General features: G+C 39.2%; 1 protein-coding gene across 1 annotated transcript in view; it reads left to right on the top strand.

Moving 5' to 3' along the window:
• The window catches only part of NPAS3 (neuronal PAS domain protein 3), a 542703-nt gene that overhangs the window by 504655 nt on the left and 16225 nt on the right, over nt 1–21823 (top strand). Inside the window, exons 8-9 of the mRNA XM_009646696.2 lie at nt 8092–8285; nt 14781–14887. Coding sequence (XP_009644991.2) covers nt 8092–8285; nt 14781–14887 — 301 coding nt within the window. The remainder of the gene's footprint in view (nt 1–8091; nt 8286–14780; nt 14888–21823) is intronic.

Raw genomic sequence — 21823 nt, 5'->3', positions numbered from 1 at the left:
TTCTTTTTCCAGCTTAAACCTGTCTTTTCTAAATAGATCTCAACCTGATCTCGTTTAATGCATTGAAGTCTGGTTTCTTAGTCATTATATTTGCTGTATTACATATCAAAAGGACTCTTGAGAAATTCCCCCGAATTGATAATTCTAATTTCTTATGTATAGCTACTCTATATTCACTCTGAGGACAGCTGTATTGTATGCTAAACCACGAATTGTAAAAATTGATCCCTTTGTATGTAGGTTTGTATTAAATTGAGATACTTTATTTTTTCCTGTTTGTTGCCACACATGGGTTCCTGGTGTCAGTTTGTATTTGGCTGTTTGAGCATATTAAAGTTTTGCTAGTGCTTATGATGTTCTTGCCAAGAGCGCTCTTGCAGCAATCTGCACTAGAACAGTCTTTGTGCCAATTACTTCAAAAAGTATTCTGTTATAAAACCAATTTTTATGGCTACTTTTTCAGGTTGCAGTGTGGTGATTTCATTTAGTTCCTTCTTTTCCCTTTTTTTTAATGTTGATAGTCTTCAAATGCTTGTAAGTTTTGGATTATGAAAAACTAATGCGGTGTCGATTGATTGAGTTGTTAATAAGACATCTTAAAAAGAAAAAGGGTTCAAAGGTATTAAAATAAAACCTGGCATGTTGAATTACAAACACTGCATATATTTAAAGGGTACTATTTAACAGTAGAATGTTTGGAGCTCTTATTGTGGGGGCTGATTATGAAAACAGAAACCTTTGCAGTTGTATAAAGCAAAATAAATGAAAAATTACAATGTGTAATGACTCAACACAATATTTCTTGAGTTTATATTATGAGGCTGATTTCAGGAGTGTCAGCTCTACAACACCTTTTATTTAGAGAAAACCATCTTGCTAATCCATTGCAATTAATAAAAAAAATCACAACCCAGGAAAGGAAGGCATGATAACATATCTTACAATACAAATATGCTTTTGAATAGAGGGTCTTGATCATGCAACCTTTACTACTGCAATGAATATCAATGCGAGACTGGACTTCAGAATTCTGACATGAGAGCCATCATGGTAATAAAGATATATATGTGTCCATATACAGTGCAGGACACTGTGGTATGCAATATGAAACAATAACTGCTAATCTATTACTCCAAATAATAAAATAGAAATGCTGTTGTGTAACAGAATGACAAATCAGTCATAAATTGATGGTCTAATAATAATCTAAAGGATCTAAAAATGTCAGTAGCAAATATATTTTTATTAATTATTCTTGAGCAACCTCTGGTCTGCTGTTGTTCATTTCCCAGGCTATTGAGATTTGATAATTCTTGAAAAACAACCTACTGTGCACTATGGAAAATGCTTGCGCTTTTTTTTTTTTTAAGTGGCAGCTTTAGGAATTGTTTCTCGTCCAACAGACTTCCTGTACTCCCACAGAGAAGCTGTAGTTTAATCTTTAGATAACCCTGACCTAGCCATGTCCAGATCAGGGAACTTCATGTGATAGATGTAACATGGGCATTGTCAGGTTCTTGTTTTGTCTTCTCTCTTTTGGAGAGTTAGAAAGCTGTCCCCGTTCTCTTCCCTTTATTATCTAGCAAGGGGCAAGTGGGAGATAAGAGGTTATGCGTCCTGAGGTTGAGGAACAAGCAACTTTTTGCATGAGTGCTCAAAACACTAACTTTTACTCAGAAGAGCAGCTGTTCCCTGTGGTGTGCTTGAATGAAAGTGACTGTGGCTATTGTGCTTGCTGCAGGTCTCAATATTCCCCATATGCAATAAATAATTCTCTACTCTGGTCATTTTAGGGATTGAGCAAGAGCTATGAACTGAGCCTGCCAAGCCCAGGGTGTTTCTCGTGTGATGCTTGTCTTTAAGCACCCAATGAGTTTGAGGTCTCATAAGGATACTTTTTTTAAACCCCTTAGGATTAGCCTAAATTCTGCCTCTGACTGTTTTAAGCAGAAAAATAGCATTTCAATCTTATTATTTGGAGAGAGTGATATCAGAGGAAAGATGGGAAAAGCCTATAGTGTCTCCAAAAACTAGTATTGACTTTTTAACAATAAAATATGTCCTGAGACCAAATATGCTGTTTAAATGTAAATACCATTTCCATTTTCAGACTGTCTTTTGCAGGTGTATTTGAGGGGATTTGAAATGTACTTGTAGATGGAAAAGAGACTATTGACCTTGAAACTATGTATGTGTTAGGAATAGCGTTTGCCCTCCTTGAAATCAGACTCGTATTCTTTGAATGGGCGCTGAAGACCACAGCTCTTAACAGTGGTTCAGGTAGCGTTCAGTGCATAACTGAATTAAGACTGACTGCATTTTACTTACAAAGCTGTTCCTCAAGGGTCATAGATTACTGCCTAGTCTCTTTTTTTTATCCACCATGGTTCAGGATGACTCTCTGACAGCTGCACTAACTACTAGTTTCCTTTTTTCTGGTGCAGACTTGATGTAATAGGACAAGGTTTGTGTGTAGAAGCAATATCTTTTATTAGATGGACTACTATAGCAAAAAAAAAAACAAACCAAACAAACAGGTTTTTCAACATACAAGCACTTTTTCAAGGCTAAAACCAAAGCAGCAAACTTCTGAATCAAATAAGAGTTGAGACTTGTTATTCTGTTATGCTGTCCAGGAGAAAAGGTACGTGATAGTTATGAAGTTGGAGGTGGGTGATGTTAAGAAGGGAAAAGATGATATGATGGTTAACTTGGTAATTGTAAAATCTTTTCCAATGTAAACGTTTCTATGATTCTGTTCTTTTATAGATGAGATAGTAAATCTAACACTGATACAACAGGAGCATACATCTACAAACTTTACCTTTCACAACTTCATTATCTGAGGGGTGATTGATCAGGTTTCCAGACACAGAGGAATCCCCAAGAGTGGCTGCTAGGCACGTGCAAACTACTTTACGTGGCTCATGCTGCAAGTCCAATGTGTCCTCTGTGTGTTAAGCTAACTGTACACGTGATGGAGAATTGATCTCTGTGTGTACAGCGAGTTGGATGCATGTGGGACACATCAAACTTGCCGCACATGTGCGATGATCCAACATACTGCAGCTGTAGCAAGCTCGCTCCATTTCAACAGCAAAATGTCATGATCCATGGGACCTCCTGTTAGGAATAGTGCAGTGTTTATAGAAATGCAGTGAGTCTGAGAATGCGATACGTAAGCATTACTGGAACTGCAAACACAAGGCCTTACCGGACCCCTCTGATCCCAACTGCTGCTGAATGTTAAGTATAGGCAAGTGATGTATTGTCCTAAAGCTCTCCTGAAGACTGGGAGAGCAGGGTTTGGTGTCAATGAGGATGGGGCTGTGGAACCCCAGAAATAAATGGCTTCTGACCATGAGAAAACATAAGCAAATAGAAATGTAGTAGTGACTACAGTGGGTACAGGGAGGAAAGAAGAGAACTGTGGTAGATAAAGAACCTATACTAAAGTTTTGGGTTGATAGACATGGACGCATTTTGATGTCAGAAAAGGAGAACCTTTAGGATATCACTGTGTGAACTCCAGATGTGACAGCGGACTCTGTTTTCTCTGAAAAGTCCAGAGGAAAGCCTGTTTCCAAATGTTCAGTCTTAGCTTAGAAATCACCTGAAACCATATAGGAACCACCTACTTTGTGGAGTGTTAAAACATTTGTCTCACTAGTGTTACAGGCAGGTTTTGAGACGCATGTTCATGTATCCGTGAGTGAAGGGGCACACAACTCTTTGAAGGAAAAATGTAAGAACATGGCTATAGTTTGTAAGACATTTCTTCAGCCATTTTTAGCAGTTGAAATTAATTGTGTTTTAAAGATTTTAGGTGTTGATTTTCAAAGTATAAAGTAACATCTTTGAGAGGCCAAAACAAATACATATATCCTTGCGAATCTCTGTTGTTCCTGTAAAGGGGGATAAGTGTATGTGCGAGTTGTTCGTAAGACAGCTAAATAAATGTCTAGGCAGATAAACTAAATTAGGATGTTTTCATATGTAACTGTCGTCTCAAAATTTGGGTCTAAGCAATAATTTTAAGGCTTCAAATTTAGTATCTCATTAACAGAAATGAGGTGAAGGGAGCACTTCTGCCAGTGCTGTGGTTTCAGTCCCATAATAAATCGGCATAGTGATTTACACAGAGAACAAAAGAAATAGTTTAGAAATTTCTCTCTAATGGAAGTTTAAGTTTTGAAGAACACAGAGACATCTGAAAGGTGAAATTCACAGATTTTTCATGCTTGCAGGTTTTTATAGCCTCTGGTAATGCATGTCCTTACTCTGACATCACATGTATGTGAAAAAATGGATGTAATATTTAAAGATGTCTTTTGACAAAGAAAGTATTTCCATCTCCAGAGGTGAGATTTAGCTTTAAAGGATGATGAGCAGGTTCCAGATGTGTTTTTCAATCGCTGGGCTTTCCTTTCCTTAAGTATTGACAGAGGGAAGGTTTTATCAAGGTCTTTGTGATGTGCTTGTTTATAATGAGTAGACATTAGTAGAGCACATCTAAGTGCTTATCGTTAACAGATGACTAAAGAGAGCATATGGCAGGGGAAAGAAATATATATTTGTCCAAGCAATGTGGCTTGTTAACACTCCCACACTCATAAACTGTGTTTACATGTACTTACAATATTTTGCAAATCCTTTTTCTAATCAGCTAAAAATAAAAGCCAAATAATGTTTTTTTCCCCCCAATGTTGGAGTGCCAGGCAAAGTTGATTTAGATTTCTTTTAACAAAGCAATTAAACAGTACATAATATTTTTATAGTATTTGTTTTGCTTCAGCATGACATCTTTACAGCAGCGTATGTGTTATTTTCATTTCACAGTGTTCAGAGTTTTATTGTTACAGAATGCTTTTTGGTTCCCACCTGTCTATCCAAGTATAACTGTTACACAGCTAGGCTACACTACAAGCAATAATACAGGTCAGAATGACCCATGTCAAATCCTGGTCTAGATCAGGTCATGAGGTTTATTTGGACCATAAGATTTCCCTCTGCTTCTATAGGATGAAATCATCACGCAGGTTACAACATCTGCCAATAAACAGTCTGTAAGTGCAAAAGTGTCTGAACTGTTAACGCAGTCCAGCTCCCATTAGGGCAAAAAAGGAGTCTTGCTGCTGATGTCATTTAGGAGGTAGATGGAGAAATGCTGGGGAAATCTGTACAGCTCTTGACATACAAAGTTTCTGATGATCCCTGTGGTCAGGGGTAGAGCATTCACCCACCTTAGCATTATTAGAAGTAAGAGAATTATAGTTTAGAGATGGATTTGGACTGTTGAATACTTTTCAGAAGAAAGCATTTATAAAGAAAACTGCACAGAAGAGCTGCATTTACTTTTGATTTTCAGGATATTTCTAGCAAATTTTTGTTAAATATTTATATCTGGATCCACGTATTGTCCTTCATAAAACAGTTTATTCTTGCAATTTAGCTTCAATAAAGTCATAATACTGCTTTAGGATATGATAGACTAGTGCTGTGGGATTGAATTATAAAGAGATTAATTTTAGCTACCGGAGATAATTGACCCTATAATTCCTATCACCCCTAATCCCAGTTCAAATGAACCAGTGTTAAAAGTGGCAATACTCACAATGTAGACAAGGTCATGACAGCTAGAATTGTTTTTTACTACCAATTAGATTTCCCACTTGGTGCGTTTGACTAACATTGTCGTAGAAAGGGATATCAGGCATGGAAATACAGTTTCTTTAGAGCCACACAGGCACTGGAACTGATGGGCAGTTTGCTGTACATTTCCCAGTGTACAGAGTCAGAATGCGATTGAGTGCTGACCCCTAAAATTTGAATTCACATGGGGATTTAGAACATGTTTTGATCCATAATAGCGCTAGGAACAAGCTAAATAATTTGAATCTGGAAGCAAACTTTCTTGAATTTCAACAATGTTAATATGTGGTGGGTCTAGCAGGTTTGGAATTGTCTCTTGGGGTAATACTGCAGCTGAGGTGTATTTCAGTTGAAGAATCAGAAAAAAAGTGAGGTATTGACTGAATAGAGAGTTGTTCAAAAACAAATCATGTTGATATTTAGCTGCAAATGACATGGAGGTTTCAAAAAATACGAGAAAGAGATAAATGGATTTTAAGTATGATACATCTTAAAAATCCCCTCAAGTGTTAGCGCCAACTTCAAACATATTAGCATAAGGACTCTTATGAAAAAACAACAGAACAACAATACTTTTGCATAGCACGTTCAGTATAAGATTATTTTTCACATTATTACTAGTTATCCATCAGCATTTTTCCAAGCATTTACAGATTTAAGTTTTTGCAGTAAGCTGAAACTGCATGATAAAAAGTGGCAGATAATGATAAAAAGCAGATGTATATGCAAGCCTAGCTAGAAGGAGCAAACTATACTATTACTGCCCCTCCTGTGAAGTTAATCCTGTTTCTTTTAGCTATTTCTTCGTTAGTTAATGAGGTCTTGAGAAAAAAAAAAAAAAAGTGTGTTTGAAATGGTGTTTTTGCATCCTTGCCTTTAGGAACTTTTTCAAATATTCATAGAAGAGTTTGCCCTTGGAAGGTGCATTATGTGTGAGTTTAGACAATAATTACTTCAAATCTGGGTGGTCAGCAACCTGCAACCAAAATGGACAAACACAGCAGCTAACCGCTTCCCTCATTCAGATTCACCACACTGGTTGGAGTTGAAATGTAAAATAGTGGAGAAAGGAGATATTTTAATGATTAGGTTAAAAGAAAGAAACAAACTTGAAGGCTTAGATCACAGATCTGCTAGCATGAATTAGATTTGAATTTGGATGCACTTTGTGGTTTGCAATCTTATTAATGAAAGATTTTCTTCTCTCTCACATTCTATTAACAATCAATCTCTGATCAGAAGCAAAGAGTTTGGCTCCTGTCTTTGTGAGATGAGTATCGGTGGACTTATATCTACATCCCATCTCTGTCACCTCCTCCAGTGCACTTAGTACCAACCAACATCTCTGTTGACCTGGGGGTAGTGAGTCAGGGGTGACAGTGAGAGGGGCCCCCATCTCCTGGAAGCCTTCTCTTCATGTTGATGTTGTAGCACACTCCGAGGGTGGAAATCTGGGAGACCCTGCATCTGCCAGTTCTTATGGCTCTCTTCTCCATGAGTACAGGAACTGCAGTTTCCATTTTCAGATTGATATCTGGCATCGGTGCAGTATTTATATTCTTTTACTGAAAAAAAACCAATGCCTTTATTTATCCACAGAACTGCTGAAAGAGTGAAACTGGAAGTGTTGGATTATTCTTTTCCCAGAGTTGCAGTTTACTCTATTTCAGGCAGCATTCTTAGAATTTCACTCTCCAGAGGTAGAATTGGATCTTCCAGGCATCTTCTGGCGTTATCTTGTGAATAGGGAGAGAAACCATCCGCCCCCAGCACTCTCCGTATGTACCTAATGTACTAGGCAAAGGCATTACGTGTCTACCAGCTCTTAAAAAGTTTGCTGTGGATGCAAGAGGACCATCCTTCAGCTCAGCTCATTGATCACTTCCAGGCTGTTGCTTCTCAAATTGCCAACTACAGAGAAGTAATTCAAGGCCGTGAGCAGTGTCTCCATGGTGTAGGTGACTAGCAATTCGATTAAACCCATTCTGGAAAAGTTTCAAAACTGCTTATTTTTTTGTCTCATATTCAATCTTCAAATGTTATAAACTTAATATTTTATTAATTTCTACCTTCATTATTTCAGTTTTATCGCCCTCTCTCTTTTCTTTTGTTGAATTTCTAGTTGGTTTTTTTTCTTCTTTCTTTCTGTAACAACCACCACAACAAAAATCAATACCACAGGAGTTCTGAGGTTTTTATTTGATGAATGTGAAGCATTTGCCTGTTATGTTCTTGTCTTCTTTTTTGCCATGAGGACGTATAGGACATGTTGACAGCCAATATTAATAAGCTTAACACTAATACTGGCAGTTACTTAGTACAATTTTTGGCTGTGTTAAGTGGTCTGTAGGGAATAGTAATGCTATCCTTTAAAAGAAACTGATGTCACAGTTGCATCCAGAATTCACTGGGGTTTCTTTTATTGTTTTTATTTTCCAGGTGATTCATATAACGGGCCGGTTACGTCTGAGAGTGTCACTGTCCCACGGACGGACAGTGCCCAGCCAAATCATGGGACTTGTTGTCGTTGCTCATGCTTTGCCACCTCCTACAATTAATGAAGTCAGGATTGACTGCCACATGTTTGTCACTCGTGTGAATATGGACCTCAATATCATTTACTGTGAAAATAGGTACAGCTTTTAGCTCCTTTTTTTCTATGTTTTAGCTGTGTGTATTCTTTGTTCCATGGGCTTGGCAAAAAGTTTTGAAATTTGTGACTCCTGCAATGTCATCCTGGTGTTGTATGAGAGCATTGAGTTCACTCTCATCTTCATCACCTTCACTTTCACTAGATTCTTAGAAGATAAGAATAAATTAAAAACTATAATTTGCAGGATATCTTGCTGGAGTAGGGGAGGATAGACCAGGAAAGATTCCTCTAACCTTTCCTGCTTTTTACAATCTCTCACAGTCCCTCTCAGAGGCAAGATTTGGGACTAGACAGACGCTGGTCTGACCTGTATGGCCGTCCTTATGCTCCCCTGTTCTCCTCTCCACAAGTCTTTCTGTCTGAAGTTTTAAAGTTTTCTGGTTTTGAACTAATTTGCAGATTACAGCACATCGTGCTCAGTGTTTAATGGAACAGAAGCACAGATGGCCTAGATAGTAGGCTAGAGAGGTGGGATCTGTTGCAGTAAGAGGTGGGAAAACTGTAGAATAAAATTGGTTAAGGGCATAGTGGGAAAGACAGCAGGTGTGGGGGGGGGGGGGTGGGGGGGCTGTGTTCGATGTGATAGCGACAAGTGATCTAGTAAGGTGGGAGATAGGATTTAAATTCAGCTGTCTACTCCCTGCAGGGCTGGGCAGCTGTAGCATCGGGGGGTCCTCATGGGGGTGTATCAGGGCAGGGCCAGGCAGCCAGGGCCCATCCAACCGCCCCAGCCAGGAGCAGGGCAGCCGGGGGGCACTGGGACAGCACCAGCCTTGGGCTTTGGGCACCTCCCTGGGGACTGGCCAAGGGCAGGCCATGGACGTGGGCTGGGCCTGGCTCGGCAGGGCCTGTGGCTGTGCAGGGCAGGGCTGTGGGGAGCATTGCTGAGGCAGGGTGGCAGGGCCCCAGGGACTGACATGGGGTCCTGGGCCCTGAGCAGCATGGGGGGAGAGCTGGGCGGCTGACAGGGGTTCCTGGACCCTGAGCAGCGTGGGGGGAGAGCTGGGCGGCTGACAGGGGTTCCTGGACCCTGAGCAGCGTGGGGGGAGAGCTGGGCAGCTGACAGGGGGTCCTGGGCCCTGGGCAGGGTGGGGGAAGGCCCCCAGGGGCCTGATCAACACCATTAAGGCTTACTGGTGCCCTCAGGGCCCTGAAAAATAAAAATAAAATTTAGGGAACCAGTATTTAGAGCAAAGTGAAGGTATCTGAAAAGAAAGATACAAGCAATAAAGAAGTTTGGGTCCATTGATGGAAGTCTGAGGTATCAGGGAAAGGTTGGAAAGGAAGACAGAGGGTAATGCAGCTTAAAGAAATTTTGTCAAGGAGACCTAAAATCAAAATATGGAACAAACAAGTTGACTAATGCAGGCTTTTCATGTGACAGCAGCCGTGCCATATTATAAGGTAAGAGCGGAAGCTCTCTGATATGAGCAATTATAATTGCTCAGTCATCATGGAATACCTATGATCAGGATAGCACATCAATAAAAACTTTTTTTAAAAGGGATAAACAAATGCTTTCTTGAATCAGGGCCTTAAACAATTTAAAATAATCTTGGATTTCAGTTATGAGGTTATCTTTGCTGTCACATTGCTGAACTGCCACAATAGTATTAATATTACTTGGCTATTAGAGAGAACACTTCATCTGAACTGCCAAAGCATTCTCTAAAAGAGAATACATTATTCTCATTTTTAAGCTTGGAAAAACTGCTCCATAGAAAGTGGCTTGTACAATGTCACAGAGAAAGCTGGTAACAGTATTAAACTTTGGGCTGAGCTTTTGCCTGTGACTACCCAGTGAGCATCTAGATTCTGTATAATCTGGCAGCTGGTGAACAAGCTCTGGGGATTAGCAGTAGGATCTAGAAGAAACCTTTTGCCTTAGTCTTTGATTTGACTGTGACCTACCTAGGTGGTAATGGAAAGCTGCTACCACTGCAGAGCTCTTCAATGGCCTCTGTGAAATGAGTTGCTGGTATCTGTCCAGTTCCTAATGAACAGATTTCCTTTTAACAAAATCACCTGCACTTACTGTTACCTTCATTGGCAACCTCAATAAAAAAGCCAGGAATCAAATGGATGTGAAAAATGAACTATTCTGTCAGGTCAAGTATGATATGAATTTGTGGGCTGTGTTAGAAAGATTTATACTTTCTCTGCCATCAGTTTGGCATTTTTATGAGCCCTAAATTGTGTATGTTTTTTTTAATTAAACGTTTTTCTCAAACCTTCTCTTTACGTTCATGTAGCAATAAAACTTTCAAATGCCTGAGAAAGGCATCACTGAAAAACATAAAATGCATCAGATGTGGAGTGCTGATTCGTAATCACATAGAAAGAGCTGATAACACGTGGTAAACTATGGTAAGCCAGCTGACTTATGCAAGAAAGTGTGGAGCTTACTAATGTTTTTTGCTCATCAAGGTAAAGGCAACATTATAAAGCTACTTTTCCTTGTTTGTGATGGATTTTATCTCCTATGCTAGGGTAGAATGCATACAATGGTACTGAATTTATGTTGCAATATTTCCATTTGTTTCACTGTTAAAAGTAGTTTATAAAAGGAATGTCGAACAGTAGAAACACTTCTGCCGGGTCTGGGAGGTGAATGTTAGCTCACTGAGGCAGCAGGATTTCCACCGATGGAAAATGCAGTAAGATTGACAGGACTTGGATTTCATAGTAGGTACAATGCAGAATATGACTGTAAAAGCTGGAGGAATGGAAAGGACAGAAGAAGGGAAGGAATTAACTGAATAGCCGATTGAAGCTGTCAGATGAATTATCTGGGCCTTTGCCAAGGCCGTTCTCCAAGCTGGGGAAGTTGGGATCTGTATTCTGGGACTGTAGAAAAGGAGATAAACATCCCATTCTGGGTATATGGGCTTGACTCCTGGCACTTGCAGGCAGCCGGGAAATTCTTTGTGGTGCCCCAGTAAAGCAAGCACAACATTGATGAAAACAGAAAAATGGATCCATGCTGGGGAAGCTGTAAGCACTATTTATGGAGCAATGGGGAGTTACTGGCAGCTGCAGGGAGTATGGAGCAGAAGCTGTGCTACTTAACTGAAATGAATGCTCACAGTGGACCATTGGATCAGCAGGGGTGAGATCAATAGTACTCCTAGTTTTCCAAGTGGTTGCCTGCTTGTAACAGCAGGGAGTAGGAGTGACATTACTCAAGTCTTTGGGTGCATCTTGTTACTTTCCTCTGAATGAGGAGATCTGCATCAGAATTCTGGACTCAGCACACAAACTAGTCAACAGTTAGCTTCCCTTTGAGACAAGATCTGTCAGCTAGTGCACTGGCTATTTCTAGCAATTAATATCTTGTTCTGAGAGTGTTAATTGGGGATGTAAAATTTGTTTGCCTAAAATGTGGCATGTTAATCCAGGTCTGTTTTCCAAATGTGGGATTCGTGTAATCTAAACTTTGCTGTCTAGTCTAAAATAGTCTAGAATTTATTAGTCAGTGGAGTGAGAAAAGCACCTGCAGAGGACAAATCATCTTAGATGGTGATAAATAACTAAAAGCAAAATAAAGAGTCTGCTGCTAGAGTACAGCACCAGTCTGGGTATTTTCAGTGTCAACTGTTAGTGATTGGAGACCATCTGGAGAGAGCCTATAGCCCAATTTAATGTGGACTGCTATAGCCATATCTGCTAATATATGCCCAAAAGGAAATAACCCAGTGAACACGGTGTTGTCCAAATGCAAGAGGTCCAATTGGCCTGTTGGCCCTGACAGAGGTTGCCAATAGTTCTTTCAGATATGCAGAAACAGTCTTGTGCAGACAGCTTCAAGCCTGCAAACGTGTGCACAATTTGATCAGCAAAGCATTGTACCATATACCTACCTTTAAATTCCAATCATGTTAACAGTCCTGTAAGTCAGTGGAACCACTGATCTGCTCAAATGTAACCCTGTGCTTATGTTTTACAGGATCAGGTCCTGCCTATCAACTTGATAGGTAGGATTGATTTTGTCAAAGGGCTTGGGAACCACCAGATCTGTCTCCTAACTAGTGCTCTAAGACATAGTATATTTCTTTCTTTTCTCCATGCAAATTATTTATTTTCCATCTTTGGTACCTTTGATGTAAGCAGGAGTGTCATATTTGATGTAATTTCTTCTGTTTCTGGTTTTGATGTCACTGCTTGCCAGTGGATATTCTTTCAGTTTCTTCTTCCACCTTTTTCATCAAAAAAAAAAATCCTGTCCCCTTCATATATCTGTTTGAAACATCTTTTTCTTAATATTATCCCTAAACTTAAGGGACTGTGAATCTGCTTCCACAGTCGCGCTGCTGTGTTCATTTTTATCTGTGAAGACTTTACACAAACATGCTGCTGGAGAGAAACAAAATACAGCTGAGTGAACGGTAGCACTCACAGACGGGGTACATCACAGGGCAGTGGCCTGCCTGGAGATTGCCCCTTTCCACTAGGCTGGGCAGGGTGGGATTTCTTCTCCTTGATCGTGAAGCAGAGCCACCTCCTAACAGAAAACATACAGTTCTTGGGCCAGAGAAGAGACAGCAAAATCTGTCAGTGAGGAGAGCATAGACATGGGAGAGGGAGAGACTTGAGTTCTGGTTCCTGCTTCATAGACTGTTTATTCACTTAGTTTAGTATAAAAGTACACAGTTTGGTATAATAAAATACAGTCCAGGGGACAGGAACCTTTAGAATGTCAGGATCCCTTCCTTCTGGTGAGGTTTCTTATCACTGGGCAGAGCTCCCAGGTCCTTCACCTCCCAGCCCATAATTCACTGTGGAACCACAGTGGAGGAACTCAGCAGGAGGAGTAGGGAGTCCCACTGCCACCGTTCCAGACTTGTCTTTATCCTGGGCAAATTATGTCCTCTCTGAGAAGGTAGGAGAGGTGCTTTTCAACTGTGGTTTGTGATAAACATTAGACAGGTATCCCCAGATGGGTATCCCACATTTGGTTAAGTGCTGTGACTACCAGGCAGTTGTTTGAAAGCACACATCACACATCCTTCAACATGCTTTGTCATGGAAGTGGGAGAAGGCTGTTGTGTTATGTGTTGAACTTGATTTGACAATTTTTACTAGCAAATTTGAGTCCACCTGCTTTACCTGTGATGTTTATCATGTTTTTTTTTTTTTTTTAACTGGGACAAACCACCAGTGCTGCTGTGGTACTGTCTAATGCTTCTGTTCTCCTTCAGTCTTTCTGGTCTATGCGTTCTCAGACACCCAGGCAAACATAGCTCTGCCAGTCAGTGCCTCAGTGGCTGTGTTCACCCCCTCTGCCTGCTGGGAACCCCTTAGACCTACACAGTTCAGTTTCTGGTTTAGCCTCCCCACTGGCCTCCCTCGAGACCACACACCAGTTGTTTCAGCTATCTGGTTATATCAAGATGTGTGATGTTTCTTACAGCTCCCTTAAATGGATGGCAATTATGTCTTACAGTTGCAAAGTGGGCTTAACCCCTAATTCAGGCACTGGAATGGGCTGCCCAGGGAAGCGGTCAAGTCACCATCCCTGGAGGTATTTGAAAGATGGGCAGATGAAGTGCTTAGGGACATGGTTTACTGGTGGACAGGTACGGTTGGACTCAATGATCTTAAAGGTTTTTTCCAACCAAATGATTCTATGATTCAATCATTGCAGAATATTCCAAACCGTTAAAAATTACGCTATTTCTAGAAAACAGACATACTTTTAAATGCTTGTGTGAGCAAGGCATTTTCCAATTGTTTTGTTATTTTCTGTACTGCATTTAAGGACATTGACATCTTGACACTCCATGACAGAGGTTTACACCTGCACGCAGACACACACACACAGACACACACACATGAAGGTCTGCAGAATAGATTTTAAAGTTTCTATGTGCAATAAAAAACAAAGTCCCAGTTGAAAGGACCCAGAGTGAAAGCTGAGCTCCCAAATGAATTAGACTAAAAAAGATAACACCCTGAGGCATCTGTATGTCTCAGCATTTAAATTATATCCCTTGAAATATCAGTTTGGACTTGGTGCCAAGAAATGGTTGAAGAGCTTTTTCATGAATATACCCAATAGAAGACCAATCTGTTGAAATGAAATGTGTCTCTAATCATTTGGTATAAACATAACATGTTTTTACTTTATTATGTAACCTTGAATCATCTTGGTCTTTTAATGAGGATTTGGGATTCTTGCTAATGCTTTACAATTTCATGGAATTATATTGTCTTGGTGTTATGCTACAGGGAGAATATGCACTAGAATTTAACTTTCCACTTATTTAAATGGTTAAAAAGGTTTCAAGGTTTCTTTAAAAAACATTTTCTTTCTTTTTTCTTCTTTAAGGCTGTGTCTTGTTTGTACAGATATTCCACTCAAATTACTATAGTGGTGAAAAAAACTTTTTAGCAGATTTCACTTTCTGAGTCATTTGACAGTTCTTGTATACTTTTCCTTCTTGAATTATAGCCTGTATTTTTTTTTCCTTTTTAGGATTAGTGATTACATGGATCTGACCCCTGTAGATATCGTAGGAAAGAGATGTTACCACTTCATTCACGCTGAAGATGTGGAAGGCATCAGACATAGTCACTTAGACTGTAAGTACTTCTATTTTTTTCAAAATAATCTGGTACAACACTTGATTGCTCCTGAACTGTTCCATTACTATATTCCATGACTGGGGTCTTCATCTTGCACCTGCTTTTTTTGTCATAGGCCTTCATAGAGGGTGGCTCAAATACAACTTTTTGTATGATTTATTTTCAAGTCTTTTTATAGACACATAAGATTGTTCACATATGTGGAAATAAAAAATTATATTTGTATTACCGGAGTTTCCAGCAGCTGCTCATTTACACGTGCTGTGCATTATTTTACTCCTTCAAAGAGGTACTGCTTAGGTGAGAAACTCCCTCCCTAGCACAGAAAATGAACTCCTCTCTTTGTTTTTTATTTCTGAGTCATAACATGGAAGTCAAAACCTGCAGCATATTTGGGATTTCACCAGGTTTTTCAATATAGAAACGAGCTACAGCTCTACCAGTGTTTTAACCACCCTGTATATTAACATCTAAATGGCCCTCATCCCTATAGCATCTAAGTCCCTGTTGTTTGCACACAGGTAGTAGCTGATCAGGATAAGGATAACAGACGTACAAAAATGTTACAAGAAACAAACCTTACCAGGGAGCATGTGCATATGTGTGTGTATGGGGGAAGGGAGGTTCAGCTTGATTCTCTTGTAATTAAACTCTTTGTATTCCTCTTATTAAAAGCCATAGGGCCTAATTCTTTTCTTTTTGAGATCTGTTGACTTCAGTGATGGTGCTCCTGATTTACCCTGGTGCGAAAAGAGACTTAGGCCCATAATCTCTAATTTATCTGTGCCTGCAGTGAAGCCAGATAATTCTTTGGAAGTTTCAGTGACTGACTGCATTTATGATTGACTTGTGTGTTTTTCTTAATGTAAAAGACTATCTGCAAACTGCCTCTTAGATTCAGAGTCCCAGATTTGAATAACTCTGCTCCCCCTGCACCATGTCCTGCTAGCATTTCCTAATAAAAGGGTAGCAACCAAATACAGCTACATATAATTAGCTTCTACAAAACCATATGACTACAATAAAAGGCAGTATAAATCTTCAGTCAGAAAGTACCTTGCTTGATCTGCAAGCGAAGATAGGAGGATAACTGCAACTGGAAAGCAGGAGAACAGGGACAGCTTCTATGATAATATATGGCAGCCAACAACAGTGTCAAGCTCTGTAGAGCTTTCAAATAGTCCCTGAAGTTTCTAAGAAGTGCATTTGGCATAAGAAGGTCAGGTTAGATACATTTCTGTGAAAAAAAAATAAAATCAACTATCCAAAATTATAAACAAAGTAATTTTGCATCATTTACATTTTGAGTGTTTAATATCCAGGAGAATATGTCAGTTGCTCAGAAACGAAGGAACAAATTCGGAAACTTACTTGGTGCTCTTGAAACTGGAAGTCAAGAATGACAAGTTGCACTTCCACTGCACTATCTGACCGAGGAAATAAAAGATATTTATGACTCAGACTTAACATACCACCTGGCAGAGATGAACATCCCATTTGAAAAAGACCTTAATCTTCTGAATGACCACTTCTCTCTGAAATAGAATATGCTTTATGAAACATTCATCTTCAGAAAACTTAGAGACCTATGTAGAGTGTGACTGCAGTGCAGTCCCATGTATAAGCACTGGACTAGGAGTCAGGAGACCCTGCAGACAGGAATGACTTCTAGAAAATCACTTTACCTTACCGTGTTGCTGCTCTCACTGTACGTCCAGTTTAGCTGATTGGATTTCAAGTTTTATAAATACAGGGAGTTTCTCCCATTATCAAGCATCGAGCACAGCGGGGTTCCAAACTTGGGTATGTGATTTTTCACATTATTATTGCTAGGCTAATTTTTTTCAATAGATGAAGCTGGTTACATCTTTTATGTATAGTTGTTTTCTTGGCCTATACGAACAAGATATTCATAGATGCATTCATGTTGAAAGGTACTCTGGGACATCATCTAGTCCCACCTCATGCTCAAAACAGGATCAACACTGATTCACAGCAAATTGTTTAGCACTCTGTCTAGTTGGTCTTGAAATCCTTCAAGGTCAGACTTTCCAGAACTTCTCCAAGTGGCCTGTTCCAATTATCCTTAATAAGGGCTTAATTATCCTCACAGTGATTTTTTTTCCTTCTATCCAGTTGGAAGTTCCCTGTTTTGATTGTGCAGCTCATGGCTCCACTTTTGCAGTAACCTCCTCTCAGGTATGCTGTTAAGTAGCCACCTCTTCTTCAGGCTGAACAGGCCTGGTCCCACAGCATTTCCTCACAGGGCAAGTACTCCAGCTCCTGGCTGTCTTGACAGACCTCTGCTAAGGTCACTGAAGTTTATCAATATATATCCTGTGCTGGGAACCTAAAATTAGATTCCAGATGCCATCTAAAGAGTGATGAGTGAAGGGGAATAATGACTTTCTGTGATCTACTGGCTATACACTTTTTAATACAGCCCATAGAGCAGACTGCTGGTTCATGCTTAGTATATTGTCTACCAGGGCCCCCAGGTCCTTTTCCGCAAAACAACCACCCAGCCAGTCAGCCCCCACCCTGTACCATTGCAAGGAAACAATCCATCCCAGGTTCAGGACTTTGCATTTGTCTTTTCATGTTATTCAAACTCATGCTCTGGATGAAAGATCTTCAAGTTTAAATTGGATTTGGGGATAGCTCAGGAAGTATACCTGCCCATTATAAGTCCTGCAGAACCTGAAGTGGTTCATATCTTTGCCCAGAGAGATGCTTGACTTTTCTAGCATTTGGAAAAAAACTTTGTAATAAAACCAAGAGAAAGAAATCACAAAACCCCAAAACACTTCATAGCGACTTGTCCATCCTAGAAAATCAAGTTCAAAAGAAACTAGAAAGAGAAAATCCTCCTGGTTTAGTTAAAATAAAATTAGGGCTAAAATTCAGGAACTTGCAAACACTGGCTGTAGAAGGTGAAACCTAGCAGAACTGCAGTTCCCCAAAATAGACAATGCAGGAGATTTGCCAGTACAACACAGGAAATAATTGCTTGAGATTACAATGAAATAAAAAAAGCAATATTATGCAGTATTTTGAAGAGGAGCTGGAAGCTTAAGTAATGGTTAGAAAGCCCTGTTGAAAAGTAGAAACGAGACTTGAGAAAGCAGCAAACTGAAAAGGTTGTGTTTGATGGAGGACTGCAGAATGCAGCTAAAAATTTTGATCGATTTTTACAGGAAAAAAAAATTAATAATTTTTAAAGTTTAAAACAAGAGGAATCCCAAATTGCAATGGTAGATCTAAGGGTAAAAAGAAATACAAATAAAACTGCTACTCTGCCTATTCACTGACAACATATCAGAAAAAAATGGAAAAAGTAAGACCAGTACATCCTGCCTTCTCATCCAGGTTATTCAAAGGCATCAAAGAGGAAAACAAGCAAAGAAGAAAATGTTGCACAAAATCACACAGAAAAAATCAAGAGGGCTGTTGATGGCTTCAGATCATAGCAGCCCATTAGAAACATTGAAAAACAGGCCTTGTTAACGCTATCTCAGATGAAAGAAGACAAAAGCAGTTTCAGGAATGTGACCATAACAAGTATAATGGTGAAGAAGGTCTGCAGGACTATAGCCGTGACAACAGTCTTTTGTAAGGGAATTGCTGCTCTAATGAAAGGTCGGTTACAGTCAATGGAAAAGCTTTCATTGGCTTCAATGGACATGGGGATTATGCCCTAAAAAAGTAAATTTATATGGACTAAAATTCTGACCCCAGTGAAGTAAATAGCAAAAATTCCATTAGGTTCAGTGGGGTCAAGATTTCTACTTAGAGATTTATGTTAGTTATAGCTTGATGCCCTTGTGGATCAATAAAACAACATTCATACTCTAGGTCTATATACGCCTGCATTTAATCCAACACAATAATACATGGTGGTGATCCCACAAGTTATTGAAGTATCAATTTTTTTCAAACAGAAATAAAAAGTTTAGGGATATTGTTTCTATCTTGTTTCATTCAAGCTTTCAATAGTGATGCTTTTTCACAAATCTCCCAGCCAATTGTTTGGTGTTACAATTTTACCTTATTAATCTGTTTCCCATTTTATAATGCTTCATGGTTTCAGAAGTTTGGAAAACTTCTCATTTGTTCATCTTTGCTGTGTTTGTTGAACAAATTGCTGGTAGAATCCTGATAGATATCACTTATCGTAAATCAAACACCTCTCACAGAGATTATAGTTAAAATGTTCGCTGGTCTAACAGCCTGTACACCATCCAGCATCATGGCTCAGATATTGGCTCAGCTGACACACAGCAACTGGCTAAGCTGCAACAACTTGTGTTTGCATTCCAGTCCTCAGAAATTGCAGGTCTAGCTGTACCCTGGCTCAGATACAGTCCCTAATCCTAGCTCTGTGTAACAGAGCTCTTCATTGGGATATGTGGCATGAAAGAGTCGAAGTTGAATGTTTTATGTTTCATAGTTACACATCTAGCACTAAGACTCTGGAAAGATCCCTCATGTCCCTAGTTCTACTTTACCACTTGTAAGAATGGGGAAGGCAATTGGATCCTCTCTTTTTACTTACCTCTGCAGAGAAAAACTGCAGGGCTGAACTGCATGTCAAGCATAGGGCAGTTCATACAATTTCACCAAGCCATGAGTCCCTGCATGGGTAGAACTGCCCTTGTTCCAATGACAAGAAAATATCCCTGATCTTAAAGCTAGCAGGACACATTTTATGTCAAATCAATATCAGAAATCAAGCAGATTAATAAAATTACTGTTGTATCAGGTCTTATCGCCGTCTGTAGAGCTCAGCAAGGGCAATTGACACACGCTGCTCCCTGGAGTACGATGCTGTGGCTGTGTGCTTCCCTTTGGTTGACACTGTCATCATACAGAGGTCTATAACATCCCTTTTTGATTTAACAAGTACATTTCTTGCTAAGAATGAATAGATGTCATATGCTGGAGGAGTATACATCTTCCATTTAATTGAAAAAAATTAATGATCTCCATTGAACGTCAAGTACTTGATGTTACTGTTCAATGAAGGTCATTAAGAAAGCAGCAAGGAAAGATAAAAGTCAAGACCTCTGAGGGCAACCATGAATATAATTTTGGACAAATACAGGACAATGTGCTACCATCTGAAAATTAATATATCACTTATAAGAACACTGTCACAACTATATATGGGTTTATAATACATGCTTTTTCATTTTGGAATCCTAATTGAGGTCTAAATTCAGAAACCTGACACTGACAAAAAAGATACTTGTTGTCCTCAGCTACTGCTTAGAAAATATCATCCTCTTTCTTCAGGATTTGATTTACAGCTAAAAGAAATACAATTCCTCAGGAACAGTGAGCCAGGGCAGTTCATTTCCCATAAAGCAAAGGTCTGTGATGAGTATGTTTGGTAGCACTCCCTCTGATCTACTTTATCTGGTTTCCAGTGGTTAGAATAATCCAGTCTTTCTGAAAATAAACTATTCCACATTCACCTTTTTCATGGCTCCCCTATTTTTCAAGGGATATTACCCCCTCAGTCTGCTTTTAAATCAGTTATATATTCATGATTTCTTTTATGTACGTTCAGTAGAAAAATTCTATTGCTGTACAAAATATTGCTTAGTGGTTTAGCCTACCAGCTGTAGTTGAACTAACCCTTTTAACTTATGCACATCAGTTGTAATTTTTTATTCTCTTAATAACCTCAAACACATGAAAAACAAATAGAATGAGTTGATAATTTCTAACAGTAAAATACACTTCACATATTTTGCTATCATGCTGTGGAATAACTCTGCAATGTCAAGTAGCACACAATTAGTAAAACTGTAGGGGGAAAAAAAGAAGTGTTTTGATCCTGAGGAATTTTTATCCTAATCAGATCGAAATTTCAATGCTCTTGTAGTGCTTAATATCTTCAATCACCAAAAAAATCAAACTGATTCCAATGTCAGGTTTTGCATTCTGGGACTGAAATAAAATGCTAAAATATACAAATGAATCTCATGTTTGTACAAGTTTATTATCATCACTAAAAAGCAAGATTGATTCTAAATTAGGCTGATAGAATGTCTGGTGTTTAGCTAATTCTTAAACCAAGCCCGCCTGGCATCCGGATGACAGTCTAGTGTATCTTGTTTTCAGAGAATTGCTGAAATATTGGTCTGACCACCTGCACTATCTTCCTCTCTGTCCATACTATGGGCTAGCAAAGATTTCTGCACTGAAGACTGGCACACTTGTGTCCCTTTGACTGGAGATAGTGGTGACAGAGCAAGATGAGGGAAAGGGAGATAAGAAACTAGAAGAAACAGAAGCATATAAAGAGAACATTTTTTTGATTCATATGGGGAAAAAAAGGAGCATGGACTTTGGTTTTAGCCCATGCCCAGTGTTGGTTTTTCAGTCCTAATGAACCTTAAGAGATGTGCACCTAACGAACAGTGTGTGTGTTTCATATCTTTTAGCCATGCTCTGAAATCCTTCAGGTGTTGTGTTTGCTCCTGCAAATGCTTCTTTGGGTCATGAGAGATGCTGGTCTGTCTAGCTTAATTTCTTTGTCTGCTCTCTGACCAAAGCCAGTTACTTCGAAAGAAGGGGGAAAACACGCTGCAATATGCAGGTACACCTTGCACCCTTGTTTTCTCCATAATACACTATTAACTCATGGTTGGTTCATTTCTTGAAAGATAAGCATTTATACCACCGCTTACATTTCTGGTTGTGGAGGATGGTCGTTACTATTGTAATATTTCATATTCTAACTACTGATATAAATATTCAGATATCATTTTAAATTCCAGTAAATTTCTAATCTTCATTATATGCTGTGGCTAAGTTTTTCATAAGCAAATTGTGTGATATTGGACAAATGTTTTCTGTATGTAAAGTATATAAGAGAGTTTACCAGAAGCATCAGATCTTTTGGATAGTAAACAAACCAGAAAA

Source organism: Egretta garzetta, unplaced genomic scaffold (genome assembly GCF_000687185.1).
Source record: "Egretta garzetta isolate BGI_Z169 unplaced genomic scaffold, ASM68718v1 scaffold79, whole genome shotgun sequence".
Lineage (NCBI taxonomy): Eukaryota > Metazoa > Chordata > Aves > Pelecaniformes > Ardeidae > Egretta > Egretta garzetta.
Note: the sequence above shows the minus strand (reverse complement) of the source record. Positions and strands in the feature narration are given on the sequence as shown.